Below are 21142 nucleotides of genomic sequence, written 5' to 3' on the forward strand. Positions count from 1 at the left end.
TTATAACATTAGTAAATAACATTTTTGTTTCTTGTACAGCTTTTCAGTAAAGGTGCTGCTACAGATGATACCCTTGAGTCATCTCCAGAAGATATTTCCAGTATCGCCAGTTTTATTGAGACAAAGCTTGTAACCTGCTACTTAAAACTGAGGAAGCTTGATGATGCTCTGAATCATTCACACAGGTAAAAATAAATATTGATTAGATACACTGCTAAGACTGAAATCAAAAATTAAACAAAGACTATGAATAAATCCTGTGCAGGAAGAATCAGTCTAATAATAAGAGGAATCAGTAAAACACAACTTACGCATGGCACTGACATTTAGATTGGACTAATTCTCAGAATTTGAGACATTAAGCTGCCATAAGCATGTATACATTTACTGCTTTGATAATGCAGTAGATAAGGATATTGCAGGTGAGTCATATACATAGTTCAGGGCACCCTCGAAATTGAAGCTAGACAAATATAAACATGCTCAGCCTTATATGACAGTAATGATATTATGAGAGCTCTTGATCTTTTTCAAGCCAGATTAGGTCAGGGATGGCTTCAAATTATTTTCATTACATAATTCCTCATGGGCTCACTTGTGATCCACAGCAAAGACCAGCACCACCAGCAACGCATAGAGAGGCCAGAAACAAAACTTGCACGTGGTGAAGATGAAATTCCCATTAGTGTCAGATGAGTTAGGATTTTGCTGGGTTTGTGCTGCCTTTAATTAGCACTCAGGCATAACGATAGTTTCTGTTAAGCGCATGCACGTCCTGCCAGCAACACTTCATTATTGAGGTCTCCATCCATATTTTCCCTTGTATGAGAGATATTAAGATGGACACTGCAATTAGTGCAGGGTGAGGATTTTTCATACAATCATCTCAAACGAATGTAACTACAAAAGAGTAGTTACAACAAAAGAGGAGGCACATGCTTATGCATAATGCACAGGAGACAGTGGTGAAGAATAACGTGTTGGTATAGAAATATAATGCCGTCATGGCAGAAGGTTCATTTAGCTACAAGCAAAGTCGCGGGAAGTCTGAGAATCCCGACTTAATGAGGAGGTCTTTGTCTCCTGTCCCTACTCATCCCCACACCTTTCCCAAGCATTTTTTGTCTGTAAAGCTATGCCTACCTGGAGCCTATACACACTGGGGGGGTGCACCCTTCAGACTAGTTCCAAGCACCACTGTGGGTTGACAGCCTGAACGCTCATGAGTGGTTAGAGAACATTATGTGCACTCCCAGGGCACGTCTAGCACGGATACAACCTGTATTCCTTTCAGGTGGAGTATTCTGTTAGGTGAGCCAAAGCATAGGAAGTGGGGAAGACTATGAGATTCCCGTAAAAAAAACCAAAAAAACACACACAAAAAACCAAACAACCCAACAAGAAAAATCCCAGAATGCACTCCGCATGCAAACTAAAAACCAGCCACATATTTTCATGGCTTCTCAAAGACCATATTAGAAAAGAAAAAAAAAAAAATTATATATATATATAAAGTTTGACTGGACTCCCAACTTTTGCAAAAATGGTAATGATAGCTCTCTTATTCTAACTTTGATTTCCAAGAACACTAAATAAGGAAGCTATTTGGACAGTATCAATATAACTAGAACAGGAAATACTTTTCTTTACCTCCTTTAAATTATCTTGATTTCAAAATAGCAAGATGTATTGACCCCGGTGCTACAGAACCTAAAGCCAATTGAGACAAGCTTTGGTTTCAATTGTCTTAAAACAGAAACCATGACCTAAGAAACCCATGACCTACAGAGGAAATAAATGCAGTCAGATTGAGATCACTGGAAAACCTGAAGCAGGGAAAAATCCTTCACTTTTCTTTCTAATATGTCATTATAACAATTTGTTCTTAACTCCTTTAGTTACATAGCACAAAGAAAAGTGGCAGTCAGTAATGCCTATTTTCAATATAATTCTTCTAATAACTTGCAGAATGGGAATAAATCTACTGACCATAGTTGTCACATTGTGAAATGCAGGAACTGATACAATAGTATACCAGTAAAAAATGTTCTGAGACATAATTAATACATGGACAAAACTTGAAATACAATCAATAGCTATATTTTTTTAAAAGAGAAAATAAATTACTCTGAGCTCTCCTACTAAAAATAGCTTACTGCCATCAGTTAACTAGTGCATATGAAATTTTTATTCCCATTGAGTTTTTATGTCATCACCACATTGTAATGGTTTGCTGGTAATCCTTTGGCTTTAATCATGAATCCAAATTAAAATATTCATTTCTGCATTTATTTGCATTTACTGAACTATTCTTTCTTTAATTTCATGTAAATTTCACAGCTCCTGCATTCATTTCTGAAGCCTTATTAACCAAAAATCAGCTTTAATATTCTCACACATAGTTGTATCAAATACATAGAAGTGGGTTTTGCTAGAAAGAAATCTTAGGAAGTATCACAACTAAAGAAATAGAGAAAAATTCCAGCAGTTCAGTTTTAAAGTGTTCAAGAACAGGCATCTTCAGGGGAATCGCTTTCCCATTCTTAATAAAGGAAAGGGAGTACAATTTATATTACCAGCTTTAGATCCTGTATGAGAAGCCATGTCTGGGTCCTCCTGGAAAGTGGAAATTGTATTCTCTGGTTTCTTAACATCAAAATTTAAGGCTGCCTTTAGCATCACTGGCACAATTGAGGACACCGGCTGGGTTCTGATCATTCGTCAGGCAGATACAAAAGATTTACCCTTTGCGATCAAACCCTATTAAAACCACTTCTCATCCGTCACAGCTCTGAACAAACGTGCCACGGATTAACCTGACCAAGCAGCATCTGCAGTCACCTACTTGACCACCATTTTCATCATAAGATAGCCATCGAAATAATTCCTAACTTGCAGTCTGAAGCTATAAAATGAATCACACAATATTTACATGCCCTGTGGTCCTTTTGGCCCAGGCATTATGGCATACCAGGGTTTAATGATCTTAATAACCCCATATGGCTTGCTGAGAAATTAGATTTTCCCTTTGGTTGCAGAAGGCAATTTTCAATTATAGCAGATGGCAAAACAGTGAAGGTCTGAGAAGTCAAGAACTGACTAAGAAACCTCAGATTAGTACTTAGGCCTTATGTTGCTCAGCCTAATAATGTCAGTGGTTGAATTTTTGCCTCAAATGAAAACAATCTTGAAGCAGAGCATAGCATTTCAGCAGAGCAGTCCCCCAATTACGCCTGCTCTTCAGAGGGCCAGGCCCAACAGAGAAATCCATAAAGCTGCAGGCACATGTGGAAAAACAACCCACAGTGCATCACGTACACAACCCAGCAACTGTTAAGATTCAATTTTGTTTGAAATTGGAGAGCGCAATGCTGAACTCCATGACAATTGAAGATGAAGGATCCTTCAAGACATGATATACACAACTTTCTCGATGAGTCTCTATATCCCCCTACAGTTTCTTTGGTTATTTTGCTTTTTTCCTCCAAGCAAGCCAAAATAAATCTGCAATGACGCCACGTGACTTGCTGTTTGCACATGGGAATATAAACACAGAACCTTTCTATTAGAAATACGTTTTTTGCCGCTGCACTTGCACTTTCTCAGCTGCTGTGGTCCTCATGGCACACAAGATTTGAAGAATGACAGGCACGTGGCTTGATCCGGTTGCCTAAACATAGACTGCTGTTAGTGGAGATCCTGTACGTGGATCAAGCACTAGAAAATGTGGAAGAGGTTAACGTCACCTACCTGGCAGCAAGTGAAGAAGAGCATTGTGTTTCATTTCTGCCTACTTCTGAGCACTCCCTGCCCAGCTGTAGTATGGCTGCTGGTGCCGTAGGACTTCTCTGGAAATAAGCTCCTCAGCAGGGGAACAAGGCTGCCCAGCATAGGTGAAAAGTCACACCTCTTCCCAATGGGATTGCCATCACGCCATAAGAAGCCCGCGGCTGGTGGTGGGAGGTGCATTGGGAAGTGCCATCTGGAAAGACGTTTGTGACCTGCGTCCTCCCAGAGCATCCCTGGGCTTCGCTCCCTGCCCTCCTTTCCTCGATCTGGAAATTGTGGACGTAAGGGCTGAGGGGAGGAAGAGGAATCAGACATTGCGGCATGTTTCTTTAACATTACCTCTAAGTAATACCTGAAAAATATGTTCGTGATAATGAGGACTGCTGTACGGAGCTATCCAAAAATCTTTGGGGGTTAGCAAAGATTTTCCTGTGTCCTTGCAGACTCTGCTCCGCAGCATGACCTGCTGCCAATTCTCTCCCTCCCTCCCAGAAAGGCAATGCATAGAGAATGTAATAAATCTGTAAAGCTTTTTCTGCTATGCCTTTTTATGTGTTCGGTGGAAGGCAGGGCCCTCTAATGCCTCTTGCACAATTCATAGGGAGACACATGAAGTAGAAAATAGCACCTCTGTTAAGTAGTACACGATTGCTTTAGTGATGACTTAACAGAGGGAATCTCTTATGGAGGCACAGTGGGAAAGAAAATCTACAACAGTTGAAGCCTCACAGATTTAATTCCGAATCCTTTGCATTTTTCCCAGTGACTTTTCAAACGCAAAAGGCTTAAAATAATTATTAATGATCAGGCTTTATGCAATATCTGTCAGAAAAAAGGCATCTCAAAACTTGGTCAGTGTATTATAGACAGGATAAGTCAGGACTCTCTAATCCAGATTAATTCAGAACTTTGAGACTAAAAATTCAATATTCAGCTACTTCATTCCCTAGCTTCCTTATTCTGCACCTTTAAAAGAGGACTATATTAAAGTAAATCGAAGAATGGAATTCTAGTGAAATATTAAATAATCAAAAGTAAATAATGCAACAATGGTATGATACAGTGCAGTCAGTGGGCATTAAAATGGAGACAGGTTAGAAGAAGAGATCAAGAGAATAGATTTTTAGGTAGAAATAGAAAAATGAGAAACATAATGGCTGATGCTGCTAATCTGTGGGAAGTCTGTAGTGTAATGTATACTTTGCTCTAAACTACTCTTCTAATCTCTTTACCTCCTCAGAAAAGGGAGGAAAAAGAAAGAGAAGAATTAGCAGCACCTAATTACTTCAGCAATTGTGTTAGGCATATTGCAATATACATAATAGATGAGATATTAATACAAAGCTATTCCATTGAGATGCTCTGGATAATATAAACCAGAAGTACTCTTAAAAAATAATTCCTTCTCACGCAGCATTTCAAATTTTTCTATGTACGTCAGCTTTTTATTACTTTTTAAATGAGAAGCATTTTCTCTGGATTCTGATTCTCAACTCTGAATCATATATTATTTCCAGGTCGGTATATCAGTGACATAGTTCCTATTTTATGGGCTGAGACTTCCTCCATTGAGGTCGAAGGCTATATTCCCCTTGACTCTGATGATGCTATGTTGCAAAAACCTTTATCTACACAACGTGTGGTGAGATCCTATTAAGGAAAGGCATCCTGGGGGGGGGGGGGAAGTAGTGACCTGGAAGAAATACAGTTCCTCACGGAAGGAAAAAGACTAGCAACACTGAACTGTTATAAGAGTTGAGATACATGACAGCAGTCCTAATGGCATCAGAAAATTTGGTGGTCAAGAAAGTGGTACTTGTACAGCTGGAAAGTGAGTGGGCAGTACGTTATGCAAACAAGACAGGGAACGCAGAGTATCTCCACTTGCGTCAAGATGTTTTGGGAGCTTTGAAACAAGATCTTTCTAAATATCTTTTTGTTCTGGACCGGAGAACATTCTCCTTTTTACCACCTTCACAGCTGAGGAATCGAGACCTGTATAGCACATTTATCTTATGCTTGCAATTCAAAGCAAATTGCTGCTGCAAAACCTTTTAGCATGGCAGTTATATTTCACTTTACTGACAGAGAAAAGGCGTTGTGTGAAACCTTTTTTGGGAACCCACACTTCCTCCCTTCCTGTCTGTTTAGATATGAAAACTTCATGAGATGCTTTCTTCTGTGCACTGAAGGTCCTCACCCATAGAAGCCATAACTGCATTTATTTCTGATTGGTTGTACATAAAAAAAAAAAAATCCAACTGCACAAAGACAAGTTGGGTGTCGTCCTTCAATGTAGAAGGATCTGGTCCTGTTCCTTGATCCACCTAAGTTTGGCAGAAGTTTTTCTGCCTTTGTTTGCAGCTGTTTGTTTGGTTCAGTGATGACGACTATATTAGAAGGGATTCCTAATGATTTATCAGATTACCCATTCTGGACTCTGCCAGATTTGCCTCGATAAGCAGCATTTGGTACGACTACTCTTGTAGCTACATCTTCCAAGTGGCCCTGGCTTCTTTGTCCTCAAGCTCTTTTCTCTCTAACACAGATGTTATCTAATTTCGCACGTCAATTCTTTAAAAAGAGCGGCCAGGGCAGTGAGGGAAGGGTGCTCCTTTCTTCAGGGACCAGAGCACTCATGCAAGGGTAAAAGGTCCCCAAGCACAGGGCGCGGTGGGCACAGTCACAGCCAGGCATTTGGTGCCAATAGAAAGAAAACTCCCCACCGACCGATGGGTCTGAACTTGTCCAGCCACCAAGAGACTGAAACCAAGCTCAGGAGAAAGGCCCTACCTCCCTCACACATCCCTTCAGGTGGATCTTCTCACCACAGCCACCCTCCTCCTGCCTTTAATTATTAATTAAATAGCTAGCACTGAAACCACCGCACGCTTGTCCCCTGGGAGAACGCGCTTCTGCACGCCTGCTTTCACAAGCCTCCCAAATATTTCCACCAGCTTGTTGCAACAGGGAGGTTTTTTTCCTCTTCAGGATGTCAGCTTTGGTAAACTCTCACACAGACTAAGGAAGCCCGCAAGTTTTTATGTATCCAAGACACATCCCTCTTAGTTCCCTACAACAGCACCGGGAGGAGAAATGGTTTAGAATACAAAGTTAGCTACAAGCAAATGTACCACCATGAGGTCCTCAAATAAAACTTAAATAAAATCATAACATAGCTGCACAGGCAAATTGCAGGAAAATATGATGAGGTTGATTCCTGGCTACCAGAGGGTTCAGGAATTTGAGTTTCAGGAATTTGAGTGCCTCTAGTAGAGTTGAACTCTTAAACCAGCCCTTGGGATCACAAAACGAAGCACGGCAGACTCAAACAGATGTAAGACTAGTACTACACTGCAGAGAATAAGCTACCTGCCATATAGATGAAACAAGGGAAAAAGAAAGTCGAGGTTCAGTGTAATTGTACAGGATTTGTCAGGTTCGTCTGTAAGTATATTGGGGCTAGATCATCAGCTGCGCTGATTGACAGTGTTCACTGAAGATAAAAGCATTGTATTAGTCCACAGCAACCGAATACATGGTTCTGCAGAATACTAGTTGACACATTACTTGCACTGACGTTGTATTTAATGTCGTGCGGAAGAACGCCTCAGCAACTACAACTGTACGCTCACTCAGCACCAGCAACGTATGGACGTGCCAGCACAGCGCCCTGCCATACCGATCCGTGCTGGCTTTACATCTCTCTGCATAGAGGCACATATTGCTTTAGCACTGAATTTTTCCTTCTGCCAAACCACCTAATTCCTCTCTAATAGTCAATTATAATAGACTATTAAAGTGCATTTGTACAGAAGACCACACTGTATCACAGGAAAGCATGGGCAACCAAGAAAAAGCTTCTGCCACTCTAATTAAAGAATACCTGCATGCACCTCTACCAACAAGCTAGCTTTTACTCACAGTACTAGCAAGAAGAATGAGTTTATCTGCTTTAGTGGTAAAATGTATTTTTTCACTTGTTTCATCTACAGAATCATCTCTTGGACTTTTCTTGGCCTTTAAAGGCCAAAACACAAATGATGTGGTGGATAGTAGCAGAGGCACTTTTTCACGTCAGTCAGATTAGAGTTAAATCCCCGTTGCATTTGGGAAGGAATTTGATAGAGAATGCACACCTCAGAGAAAAGGCAATGTGATTTCTAGCAGCCAGTTTTGATGGAGCAATCCCAGTTTCTTGCCACACCTGTTTTCTTAACACCAGGCAGCACGACTGAAAGAAAAACTTGGAGAGAAAACCACAGACTAACGTGTGCATCTTTGATTCGCATACTCCAATTGCTATGATGAGGAGAGAGTTGATGCCTTCTTCCCCCCTCCTCACAGTCTGAAAAAAAGATAATAGGACAAACACTGTATTATTTTTAAGAGAAGATGTCAAGATGAAAAAACGGAAACGTCAAAAAAGAGGCTGATATACGGCATTACTTAAGGACTGTTTTGTTGAGAAAAACTGACCAAATGATTTACGAAAGGCTTTTAACAGGGCAGTCTTTGGATTACAGTGAAGATGAAAAATAAATGAAAATCTATTTCAAGTTTACTTTAGCCTAGTCACTTGACAGATGAGGGCAAAACCTGGCAAGAACACAAGTTTTAATCTTCAGATGTAGTGACTTTATTTGCAGTTTTGCGGATTAGAAGTTTTCTCTGTGCAAAATAAGAGCTATCCATTTTCAGACGTTTCCTGTCGAAACTACTTTTTCTACCCGAAGCTCCCACGAGAGGCACATGAGTAAAAAGACGAAAGGACCGACGCCTCCGCTCACAGCACAAATCCCCACATACAGAGATTGTCCCAAGCACGTTGCAGCCGGCGTGTCCGCCACCTTCCCTTCCTAATTCTTCTTTCAAGCCTCCCTCCCGAAACCCATCCCTCCTAATTAATTACTGGGTTAACCAGCCTAGTATCAAGACTGCTCATGGCTGGAGGTGGATCTTGGAGCATGGACTTGTTCTCAGTGTGCACAGCCTGGCACATCTCTGCCTGGCCAGATGGGTCCCCCATCTGCTCCTATTTGAAGGAGAACTTCCTGGAATTAGGGTTTTCCTCTTAACCTTTGTTTGTATGATTCCTTTGCTTCCTATTTTCATTCAGGTTTTTTTTTTTTTTCCTTTTCACCAAAATCACCTGAAACAGCTCAGAGGCAGATTTAAAAACCGAAGAAACAGCTCTACACAGTTTTAGAGCACACCTGGCATTAAGTTAGCACTGCTCTGCACAAAGGCTGCTAAACTGGAGCTCCATCAGTATGGCAAAGGGCTACTTTTGGGTAGAGCAGTAATAGAGCAGAAATTATTTCTAGTATATAGGCTACAGAGAGCCTAGCAACATCAAACCAAACTGCCAGGAGTCAAAGGTAGCTTTCTGATGTTTGCTCAAGCTGTTAGGGCATGCTATAATATTTTTCAGTATAGAATTTATAGATCGAGAGAAGCAGTTGATCTTTTTGAGACTAGTAAAAACTCAAGATGGAAAACGGAGAACTGATATCTAATTTTATGAAAATCTGCCACAGTTCTATATTTATTATAAGCCTATCACAGCACATCCTGCTCAAAGACTTACAGAAAATGTGTTGCTAACTACCAAGGAATTATTGATTTTTTTAATTTTTTCCCCTCATAACGCTATTGCTTGGCTGTGGTAGAACCAATAACTTGGGGGGGGGGGGGGGGGGGAAGAGAGAGAGAAAAATAATCAATATTACTATTATCAACGGTTGACTACAGTTTACAGCAGCAATAATCTCCTTTGAAATAGCTTGCAGAAGTACCAGTTGCCATCTCTGTAAAGTGTTACTGTTTTGGTCAAATCATTAAATGCTGATAGTATTTGATGTTTTGATGACTTTTTTGGGGGGGTTAAATTAAGTTTTGGTGACCATCAGTATTGTCTAAACTTCAGATCTGAACCATGTTTGCTGTTGGCGTTACCTTTTTGTTACTAATAAGAGTGATTTGTTCCCCTCATTAAAAGCAACTAATTTTTAGCATCCCATGCCGTTTCGTACATTGTATTTTAGTTCAGTATTTAGATGTGCCCCCAGTCACTAAGGTCTGCACCTCCTCCACTAATGCCTTTAAGTTACATGACATCATTTGTCACTGGCTTTCCCCCCACACCTTCTCCCCAGAGAGGTAGTTCCTGCAGGGTAATGCTTTCTCTCCATACGGTTTTCTGAGCATTTTTCCAATGTTGGACTGGGAAAGCATAGTTCTGAGATGCTTCCTAGTTCCTATACCACCTTAGGCTGGTCTTCAGCAGAGCTGCATCTCCAGAGCACAACGCAGCTCTGCTCAGACAGAGCAAAACTTTACTCTGCCAGAACAGAAACATCACTGGTTACAGCTACCTTAGCATTTTGGTTTGGTGCAATAGGAGCATTGTGATGCACTTTACCCAGTTTTCTCCATTTTCCACGCACACTAGATTATTCACAGACCAATTTTGGCACTCACGAAATAGATTAATTTCAGAGAAAAACTACCTGTACGTTCCGCATGAGCTGCGCACAAAATACAAACACCGCCTAATGAAGGCACAGGAATCCAAACCATCGGCTGACCTTCAAGACAGCTTTGAGCAACATGTACGGGGACATTTGTTTAAGGGAACAGACTAAGTCTAGTCTGAAATAAAAGCCCCAACTATCTACAATATAGAAGTAGGGGCATCAACATTAGCTTCTCTGATCTACTGATCCACTCCTTATGTATCTAATTACTTGCAAATGTAGATGTAACCATTCAGAGCTTTAGGTCTTCTTCTGCATGCCTTGGAGAAAGTGCCTCCGGAGTGAACTTGATTCACAAGTCTACAGCATCTTGGAGATACCTTTAGGTTTTAACTTGTTTTGAAAGCTCCTTCTGAAGGCCACAGACATACAGTCCATGAGCGTTGAATACACACAGAAAAGATAGTCATTGGCCTTCTAAAATGCACTGGGTGTTTCCATAAATGTGAATTTATAGCTGAATGGGTTTACATAAATATTTATGTCATAGTTTCAAGACTATGAATAAACTTTAATAAATTATCTGGTTATGAAGAGGATTAGTTCTGTGGTTATTAGTAGACTGAAATCACAAAAGCAGTAGTTTTAATCTTAACATGATATTCAAAACTTTCAAAACAAAGTTTTTCAAACTTTTTTTTTTTCAAAACAAAGGGAACAGAAGCCAGTTTGCTAATTTTCTTTGTAATAGAATGTACTGTTAATGTCTTTGTTGATGTTGTAAGCTACCGTTAAATAGTTCATAAAACATGCATGTAATGATAAATATTAAACTTTGCATCCTAAAACATGCTATATGTACCTTTTCTCCAAACACTGGGAGAAGTGCTGACCAGAGAAGCCAGTCATTTGTTGGAGATCTCACAAGTGGAACTAATTAGCTGTAGAAGAAGCTGTCAACGTTGCCATCCCCCTGCTCACATCAGAAGGCTACCCTGGCCTGCCAATCTAACTGTTTAGCTTATGCTATTTTTACCTTTCCATCTTTTCCTGATATTGACTTAAAGCCCGTAATTTGTTACACCTGGAATTGCATCTGTTAAATTATGAGTCTAAGAAACATGCCAAGGTCCACCCACGTAGAACCTATCACTTGTACAGAAAGTATTTCAAAATCTTGCAAGTTAACATTAAAATACATTCTAGATGCAGTTTTTCCAAGGAGATGGGTCAGACAACTGTCACTCACGTTTGTGGAAGTAAGGGTTAACAAGAAGTTGTACTGTAGCATCTTTGCTTATGTTATCTGCAAGCTAAAGGCAATATAGAATATTACCACAGGAATTTTTTTTCTAGAACAATACACAAAACCCTAATCAAACTGCATTTATGATATAGCCTCAATAAAAACATTAATAATGCTTGTTCATATATCACAGCTGTCAAGAGAGAAAGCGATGGTTCATATTACATGAGACGTACAGCGTTGAGTTTTATAGAATAAGCGTATACAGTATGCGTCAGTCACGGTTTGATTATTAGCAGCTTTTAATGATTTAAAAACTAGAAATCTTAACTTGTGCATCTCTCATCTTTTTAAGGAGCATTATCCTGAATCCAGCTTATTTCCGGAACCACCTGCGCCAAGCTGCTGCGTTTAGGTGTTTAGAGAGATACTCTGAAGCTGCAAGGTACTCTGGTGCTCATGGATTTCTAATGGTTTCTCTATAGCGCTTTCATTCCAGCTCTCAGTAGTAAGGATATCATCTTATATCCAGGCTTTTCCAAAATCAGTGGGAGCTTTGCGTTGGCTTTGTGTATATGATCTCACATGCAGCAGAGCTCCAATCCTCCCAGTTGGCGTAACATGAATAATCCCAATTACGTCCCTAGTTGCAGTTAGACTAATGTGCGTAGGAGCATTTACTCATTCTTGGCTGCAGGGGTGAGCCCTGATCAGGTCCCAGTGCCATGCTGGGGCAAAAGCTACGTGCACACAAACATCTTCCACTCCCTGGTTTCCCCATAACCCTGGGCAGAGGCTCAGGTGTGCTCCAAGTGGATGGAGGGGGGGGAAGAAAAAAAAAAAAAAAAGAAAAAGGAAAAAAAAAATTCATCAAGATCTCAGGGTACATTGTGGTATGCTGCAAAATTTAGCCTGTGTGCTGGTGTGAACGGGAACTGCTGGCAGGAGGAAAGCCTGCAAGAGGAAGCTCTGCTTGTATGCTTGCATTAACACTGCCAAAACCTAAAAGTTTCAACACGCGGCAGAAGTTTTTAACCACTTAACTTGCTTAAATGAAAGAAATGCTTGAGGAAACGCAATGGTGACTTGGTATGTATCACCATTACTACTAATATTAGACACTTACAGAGGACTGTTCAGCTGAAGACCACAAGGTATATCACAAAATATTTCACAAATCATTAGCTAACTAATGGCAGAACAGTCAGTGCGAATTAGGCAAGAGACTGAAAGGGTCACTTTGCTCATCATTTAAGATGGATGCCAGTGGCAGAGCTCTGAAGCTATTAAAATAGCAGCAAAACAGTTTGTACAGGGAGTGGAAGAAGACTTTATCCAAACAGAGTTGCAGAAAGGATTTGGGAAGATGAAATTCAATTTTCTGTGTTGGACTTGAGCCAAAAACTCCAGGACGAGCACTTTTCCTTCACACATCAGGTCAGGGAGAAGAAATTGGTTCCCCAAGGCAAGGAAACAGTTTTTTCCAAATTTCTTCAGAAATATCATTTCAGATAAACCTGGAATATTTCACTTGACCATAAACCCACCCACGCCCTTTTTTTTTTTTTTTTTTTCCTGAAAACACAGCTCAGTTTTCAAACAAAGCTGTTTCAAACTAAGGAAGTGAAACATTTTGCTGAAAAACAATGAAGTGTTGTGATAGTTCCCAGATCTCCTTTTATATCTCACTGATAACAGTCTCTTCTCCCTAAAATCTTGTTGGGGTGTTGATTCAGAGAGAAATTGTCATCTACTGAATCATCAACAGTTGAGGTCCACTGATCAGCCAGACATTTTAGAGCTGCGTTAGGAGAGTGCGTTACTTTGTGACAGGTGGGCAATCCTGCCCGGGATATTTTCAAACCCAAAAATTCAGTGGTATCCCAACAGGTGAAGTGGTAAAAGGGGAATTGTTTGGGGTGCTGGGGGGGACAGGGAAAGGAGGGCTTTCCCCTTGAAGTCAGGTTGAAGATTTTTAAAAATATCAACAATAATAAAAGTTTAAAAAAATACACTTTCAGAAACTGATCTTTCCTAAGAAGCAGTACATATAAACGCCCATATTTTAGAAGACAGTATGAACCAGGAAGGTGTTCATAAATACGATTTCAAAAATAAAAAAAACTGTGGTTGGTGTTACTGCAGATAAGCAATCAGCAAGTTTACTACATCAGCAGGCAGGAGGGAACTCTGTCAGCCTTTTTTCCCCACATTGAGTAGCTTTCAGGCAACTAGATGATTTTAAATGAGATTATGTATTTTGTAAAGGAGAGGAACATTCTGACAGACTGAATCCAGAGTGGTTCCAAAAGCAGTGACTATAGCAGTATTCAGAGTTTAGCCTAGTTTAACATAGTGTTATAGCAACTGTGCAGAGCTGCTTCTGCAGATTGTGTTAAACTAAGCTTAGCACTACTTCCGTCATCTCACTGGAGTCACTGGTCTTAGTCGAACCCCACTAATGGTACAGAATGTACTCTGCTCGTTACAGACAGTCCATGGCATACGGATATTCAGTTGCAGTTTCTGGAAATACAAACTTGGGGTTTGTTAGCATAAGCCGTCATTTATTTCTGCTTGCTTTTTGCGCAAGAACAAGGTCACTCTATTCCTTTTTCTGCTTTTAAGTATCCCTCGCTTTCCCACCCCCTCGTGTGATTTTTAAGTTATTGCATAGTCCATTAAATACACCCAGAACACTGTATGGGTACGTGAACAGGAGTGGCTGGTTGTGAACAGTTCTGCTTGGCACAAGCAGCACGGATAATCACATTTAACCCAGCCTACCTATCAAGCTGAGATCCCCTAAGATCTTGTCTCTGAGGACGTACCAGACCGAATTCTTTGGTTCGGAGAAAGTCATAGGTTAGAGTGGGGTCAACTGCAATTTAAACATCTCTCAAGTTCCTCTGTGTGCAGTTTTCACTAGTGCAGCCCAGTATCAGGAGAATAAGCGTACGAAGCAGTCTAAATGCAAGGACATCTGAATTAATGCATTAAGTCTGATATGCCCATATCTGCATCACTTCTGAATTCTGTCAGCTGCACAGCGATTCCTTCGGGATAGCACTGCGGTAGGATGCCACCACGTAGAGTGCAGCCTAAGGCCATCTGGCATTGTAAAGCAATCCTAGAAACACCACTGTGGGGTCACAGCATCTGCAAATGATGAATTCCAAAGTGCTGCAACCACTTTCACTAGGACGTCAGCTAGTAAATATATTTCTCCTCTATTGGTATCTCTGATGTTAGAAGAACACTCTTGACAAACACAGTAGAGATTTAAACCTCAGAAGGGAGAAAAGCTATTTCAGTTGAAAGACCATCTTGGCCCTTGAACAAGTGGGCACAAATGCATTTATATATAAATTTAGTCTGGACGTTACCGGGAAGTTTTAGGCATTAGAAGGCATTTAGACTTAGAATCAGCCTCCAATAGCAGCTACTGGAAGTATGCTGCCAAAGGACACAGGGTCACAGCTGAGGAAGGATCACTTAATAACCAGAATGGAAAGATCAGGAAAGGGTCCTGGGCTCACTTTTGTCCCAAAACTAAGAAAACGGTCTTGGAGAAGACCTAGGAGAACCCAACCTGCCAGGCAATATAATGACTGCTACCTTAGGGAAGGGTGAGATAAGGGACACGTATGCACAAGGGGATGCGTAAGCTGCAAAAGAACCACAGAGGTCCATACTATAAGGACAGAGCAGACAAACCACCGGCCCCTGCTTTCAAGGACAAGAGTGCGAGAAAGGGAACATGCATCTAAGTGTGAGCCTGAAAGCTCCTGAAAGAAGAGTTATCAGAGCCTGCGCGTCCTTCAAGTCACCAAGCCCAGGGGCTGTGACCCCACAGCTGCCTGTTACGCATCCGCAGGAGAAGGTCTAACCAGATGAGCAATAAGGCATGAAAGTAATTTTTCTTCTTTACTCAAATAGAACAGCCTATTGCTGACACTGAATAGCCTCGAATCAGTAGTAAGGTGAAAATCTGTAACTTCAAGAAAAATAATGGCCACCCATTTGCTTTGAAACTGGAGTTCCAAGTACAGAAGGGATTTTGCCCCTTTTTGTCATTAAGCTGTGTAGCTCTCATCTTTCTGCTAATCCAAATGCTGTGCTGATTTAACAGTGTCACTGTGTTCTGTGAAAAGCTTAAGATAGCTCTTTTATCACCAGTTAGAACAGTAGTGACTTGAAATTAGTTGTATACATGTAGGGGAAAACAGACTGTCTGTCCCTCTGCCAGAACAAACAGCTCATATTCATCTGACTGCATAGAGTAGGGGTAAGCAATCCTTAAGGAGGAAGAAGTTTTAGGATCTTAATAGCTCTGGTATGGCTGACTCAGCTTTTTGACATTCCTATTAAAAAAAAAAATTAATCTAGATAATCCCACCAGCTGAAAAGCAAACTAGGTCTGCAAGTGGTAAACCTCAGCCCTCAGCAAGAGTTCAGGTCAGCGTCCCCTTTTAGTCAGACTTGAAAACGTAGCGCGAGAAAGCTAGGTGAATAATTCGGGCTAGTTTGGTACTAAGGAAAGAGCTACAGATAATTGGGGTTGGGAATATCTGCTCAAGGAGCCACCAGCCGACTGCGTCCTCCTGCATGCACCTGCAGCTGTGCTACCTTGCCTTTGCATCCTGCCAAAATTTTCTCTTGGAAAAACAGAGGGAAGTTTATAGTCTTTCTCTGTCCTAGTTGTTTCCGCTTTCCTAAACCGAAATAAACAACAAAAAAAATCCAATTCTATAAAAAGGAAAAAAAAAAAAATTCCATTGCCATAGCAACAGAGCCCCCCCACACCCATCAACACGGAGAGTCCCCTGCGATTCACCACAGCCACGGAGGGTTCTTTTTATACCGGGACTTCGAGAGCTGAGGGGAGGGTGAGAGCCCAGCGGCTGCCCCGGGGTGCAGCCCCCCCGGCCCACAGCGTGACTGCTGAGCCCCGTGGGCAAGTGCATTTGCAGGGGGAGAACACGCTGCCCAGGACTAGGAAAAAATCTGGATCTGGTTCCCCCCGCCCACAAAGGAATCGCAGAGCTTCTGCTGGTTTTGGGAGCCCTGGGGTAATGCTGGCAAAGGGGCGATTTGTAACTTGGATCTAGGAAAGCAGCTCTGACGAGGGCTGGGATCAGTCAAAGACCAAAGGGAAGTCCACCCAGCCCGATATTTAATTTGACACCAACATACGATGTTAGTCTGCATTTAAAATTACGTGCTGTTATTTCTGTGCCACACGCTTTACTCTTTATCACTTGAGATTGTCCAGGTGTCAGACAAGAGCTCCCTCAGAGGGTCACATCAGAGGCAAGAGGCAGGCAGCTTTCAATACTAGTTTTTTTTCTCCCCCCCCACCAAAAGTAAATCCAAACACTGACAGTACAAGGCACATCCCTAACCCAGGGAGCACGACGTACAACCAGGTACAAGAGAGCAGAGCGAGCACCAGCTAGAGTGCAGAACAAGCACGGGCCGCGTACCTCCGAAAGTTTCGTTGCATCACTGCTACAGAGAGTTCATCCCGGCTATCCCATCCATTCTCCAAACGTCTCGCTCAACTGTGAAGCTAACGGAGGCATTGGGGCTCCATGCCTCCTGGGATTTGTACGGCACATCCATCTTGACTACTGCTTGTTTCATACCAGGTCATGGAGAGCCCAAGATCTCGCTGGGCTTCGCGACCTGTTTTCTTGAACATCCCCCATCGTTTTAAAAGACTTGCCATTTCCCCATGCATTGCTCAGCTCACATTTGCAAAACAATTTCTATGTCCTTACATGGCAGTTGCCATTAAATGAGAAACATTTGTTATCACTGCATAGCAATCTCAATACAACGCAGAAAGCTGTTACCTGCATGCAACCATGGGACAGATAATAATAAATGTATTCTGAACACAGGTGCCATTTTCCTTGCGGGAAACTTATTTCTGCTTTCCAGCAATAGGCCAATGACCCAGAGACTTCAGCAAAGACAGCAAGCGTACCCCATCACCAAACTGGAAGGGTTTGGCAGGACAGAAGAGTTTCATAGCAGCTTCCCAGTTCACTGCTGAAATGTTTAAAAGGAAGTTTTAGCCAGTCCCTGCAGGAATTAGCAACATCAAAGTGTTATACATAGATAATTTAACTCTTTGCCCCATTTTAGGGCTAGTCTATATACAGGCAAATCCTGACATTAGTAATTTCATTTCTGCTCAATATGCCAGAGTTCTGTTTTTCTCTCATCATCTAATGGTTTCCAAGGATCTCCATAACAAAGTAATGGGTTTACATTTATTTAGTATATATGGAGAGGTTTAAAAATTAACTGTCGTTATTTTGTTCACTTTTCAAATAGGATAATTGCATGAAAATGACTACCTCCTACTTATTCCAGTTACAAACATCACTTTCCTTTTCTAACCTCAGAAGAAAATAAGAAAGGTCATCCAGAAGAGAGCAGTGGTTTATTTTGCATCTTGTATCTCAGTACTATTGCATTAGAGATCTCAAATACCCAGGTGTCTGCATCAGAGCTGATCTAAATCAGAATATTAAAGTTCCTGCTAAACTGAAAAAATAGAAATATACTCACCCTTCCCAAACCGTAGGTCTGCACAGGACTAACATCACAGGGCAGGGGCCGAGGCCTTCTATTAGTACCACTTACTGCAGATCCAGGTGAGACCACTTGAAGTGGGGAGCAAAGGTAATCTTCTGCCACTTATCAGCCTCCTGATCTTAGCAGCAATTGGGGCTGAACAGCACAGAAGAGTGAAAGTTACTCTAATGTGCATAGGCTGTGATTATTCCTAAAGCTCTGCCATCTGCAGAGAAATCCTCCTCTCCCCTTCAGGGCTTCTTGCCTTTCTGTGCAGCTCAAGGGGAGCAGCCAGGGCTTAAGGAGCTGACCTTGAGTCTCACCCTCCTGTATTTTCCAGTATTTACAGTGGTAAATGAACACATAAGTACTTAGCAACCATGCTAATTTCTTGTCTTCTTTGGAAAGGTAACACTTTGGTGCATTCCAGAAAACTCTGCATATTTCTTATACCTGTACCATCCATTTTCTTGTCACAGACTTGCGTGGCTGCCGCGAAGGATTTGGCTGTACACTGGCTGTTAGTGTCAGCAGCTGTCATGCAGCAAAAGCTACCTTTGACTCTTTTATTACAAGTCCTGTGCATGTCTGGAGATGGGCTGAGGGAGACAGTTTAGGATCCGGGGCGTGCTCTTCCCTTGCATGTATAGAAATATATCTTATTATTCTGCACCACCAAGTGGCCAGATTGAGCAGATATTGCGAGACACCTTTGGATCCAGGCTTACTACATTAACCCAGGTGGGTTTGGTTATGTTACGGAAGTCCATACTGGCCCAAACTAGCAACTAGGAAAAAAAAACATTTGAATATAAAGCCTCATGTTTTGAAAGAAGGAAGTGTCACATTTTTCTCCGACACCTGTGCCCTAAGGTGTTTCTGAAGGTGTATTGTCAGAACTACTTCAGTTCTCATATCAGACAGAGCTCTTTGGTGGGCTGCGCACCTGAAACTCGGGCATGTTTTAAGTATTTCAAATTACTGGTGGATGGTTCTGTAAACGTGAGGCCAATATTTCTGAAAATCAGTGAAGTGGTTGTCTCAGAAGTAGAAAGAGAATGCACGTATCTTTGTTCTTCACCATTTAGTGAGTTTAATCCCACTATCTTTAAAAACTGTAAAAAAAAAAGATGGCATCTCATCCAGAAAAATGCATTACATGGTCTAAATGGGAGCTATTTTCCCATTCTTTTGTACCTTACATTCCTTGTGCTCAGGAAGTTTCAAAGTTGAACTCTTACGTAGTCACTCTAGAGGTACAAATCAGAGCGAGGTCTGTTGCTGGCCAGCATTACTTGTCCAAAATCTCCACATGATGTAACAGCTGATCCCAACTGATAATATTGCATATCGCATTTAATATACAGTATTGATATTGTAGCAGGGCAGGGAGTGGTCCCTTATTCTGTTTCTGGGAATATCAGTATCAGGAAATCTCTTCTTTCAAGGACTTCTGCTTTCTGCTCTTCCCAAATCCCTGTTGGGGAGGGGAATTAATCCCACCCATCCCTCCTGCACTCACCAGAAAGCTTCTTTTCATCTATGGAGTTCCAGTGAACAACAAAGCAACTCAGCTTCATTCTCAAGATATATATTATCGCCATAAACCTTTAATAAAAATGCAGTCCTACAGTATGGCCTAGACTTTTGTATGCTTCATTCCACTTATAATGTTATGTATAAAATTGACTATAATTCCCAACGGATGGCTAATTTAGTCATTACAGATTCCCTTGTTGATCTGTATTTGGTATTTATCGGTCTGCAGATTGGGCCAATGTTTTCGATGTGCAAGTAGAAAAGAAGGTTACAGCTGGTTCTGTAACTAATTTTCAAACTTTTTTCCAAACAGCGTGTATTTAGTATAGGTGAAAGGGTGAGTACTACTGGGCTAACCCAAACAAGAAGAGATTAATGCATACACACAAACAGAAATGGCAAGAATAATCTGAATTGCTGAGTTACCTGTAAGAGTGACTATTCCTTCTAACTTCTTTACCTGTTCCCTGGCCAATTTCATCAGACATAAGAAGGGAAGCTTCAGAGTCAGACAGTTTGAATTACATCCCTCATTTTTTTATGTTTTTGTCTCGGTTTGGGGAAAGCAAATGTCTCTCTTCTTCATTAGTGCATTGAAGGAAATGGAAGCATCGCATTGTACAGTGTAAAAAATTATCGCAAATGAGTCTATTTTAAAATAAAGAAGGGCCCACCAAATAAAGAAGAAAACCTCCAGATTAGCCATATCATTGAAGGAAGGTTGGTCAGCTTCGCTGAAATACTGTTAGACATGAAGCCATCAAAAAAGAAACAGAAGCAAGTATAGTGTCTTGAGATACGTGCATGCGACAGGCTTTCACTCTGATGAAGGAGGGAGAAAAAGATGTTAATGAGTTGGGTCACTGGCTGAGGACCTTGAATAATAATTTCATAAATAGTATTTCCTTAAATAATATTTTACTTAAGTCTCATTTCAGAGTGTCTCACAGGCTCATCAGTCTCCTACTGAAAGTCTTCGTTACCTGGATTTCTATGGGCCACAGGGATAGGTGCTCACTGAGAGGAACCCTGCTCAGTGCTTTATGCCTTCATGTATTTCAGAGGGAGCCAGGCTTTTAACATGCCTAAATATCTCAGTCGGTCCTTTGGTTTCTGAGTGCTTAGGTCCCCAAATATTTTTCAGTGCCCAGCCCTGTAACCATATTCAGGCAGCGTAATTTCACCCGTGTCCCTGCGTCTGGAAATTCATAGTTCCCGACTGCATGTGTCACTCTGGATCTGTGAATTGAGCCTCGGAGGCCTTCAAAGAAAACTCCCTGACTTGGGCACATTTGGGGTTGGACACAGACCATACACATAGAGCCTTAATGCTCGTGTTTCTTCTGAAAGTGGAAGTTTTTAAGTAAGTAAAAGTCCCTCGTAAGCCCTGGTGTCACAGTAGCAAGCGTCGGTCCTGACCTGTGTGTGCTCCCTGATGGCCAAGGACCTGAGGAGTAAAACTGGGATGGAGGCACTCAAAAGGCTTGGAGGAGCTTTATGT

The 21142-nt window shown here is 41.4% G+C and overlaps 1 protein-coding gene across 1 annotated transcript in view; it reads left to right on the top strand.

Annotated features, from left to right (window-relative positions):
- The window catches only part of SPATA16 (spermatogenesis associated 16), a 98400-nt gene that overhangs the window by 32001 nt on the left and 45257 nt on the right, over positions 1-21142 (top strand). The window contains 2 exon segments of the mRNA XM_052803984.1: positions 40-185; positions 11870-11959. Coding sequence (XP_052659944.1) covers positions 40-185; positions 11870-11959 — 236 coding nt within the window.

This window comes from Harpia harpyja, chromosome 12, assembly GCF_026419915.1.
Source record: "Harpia harpyja isolate bHarHar1 chromosome 12, bHarHar1 primary haplotype, whole genome shotgun sequence".
Taxonomy (NCBI): domain Eukaryota; kingdom Metazoa; phylum Chordata; class Aves; order Accipitriformes; family Accipitridae; genus Harpia; species Harpia harpyja.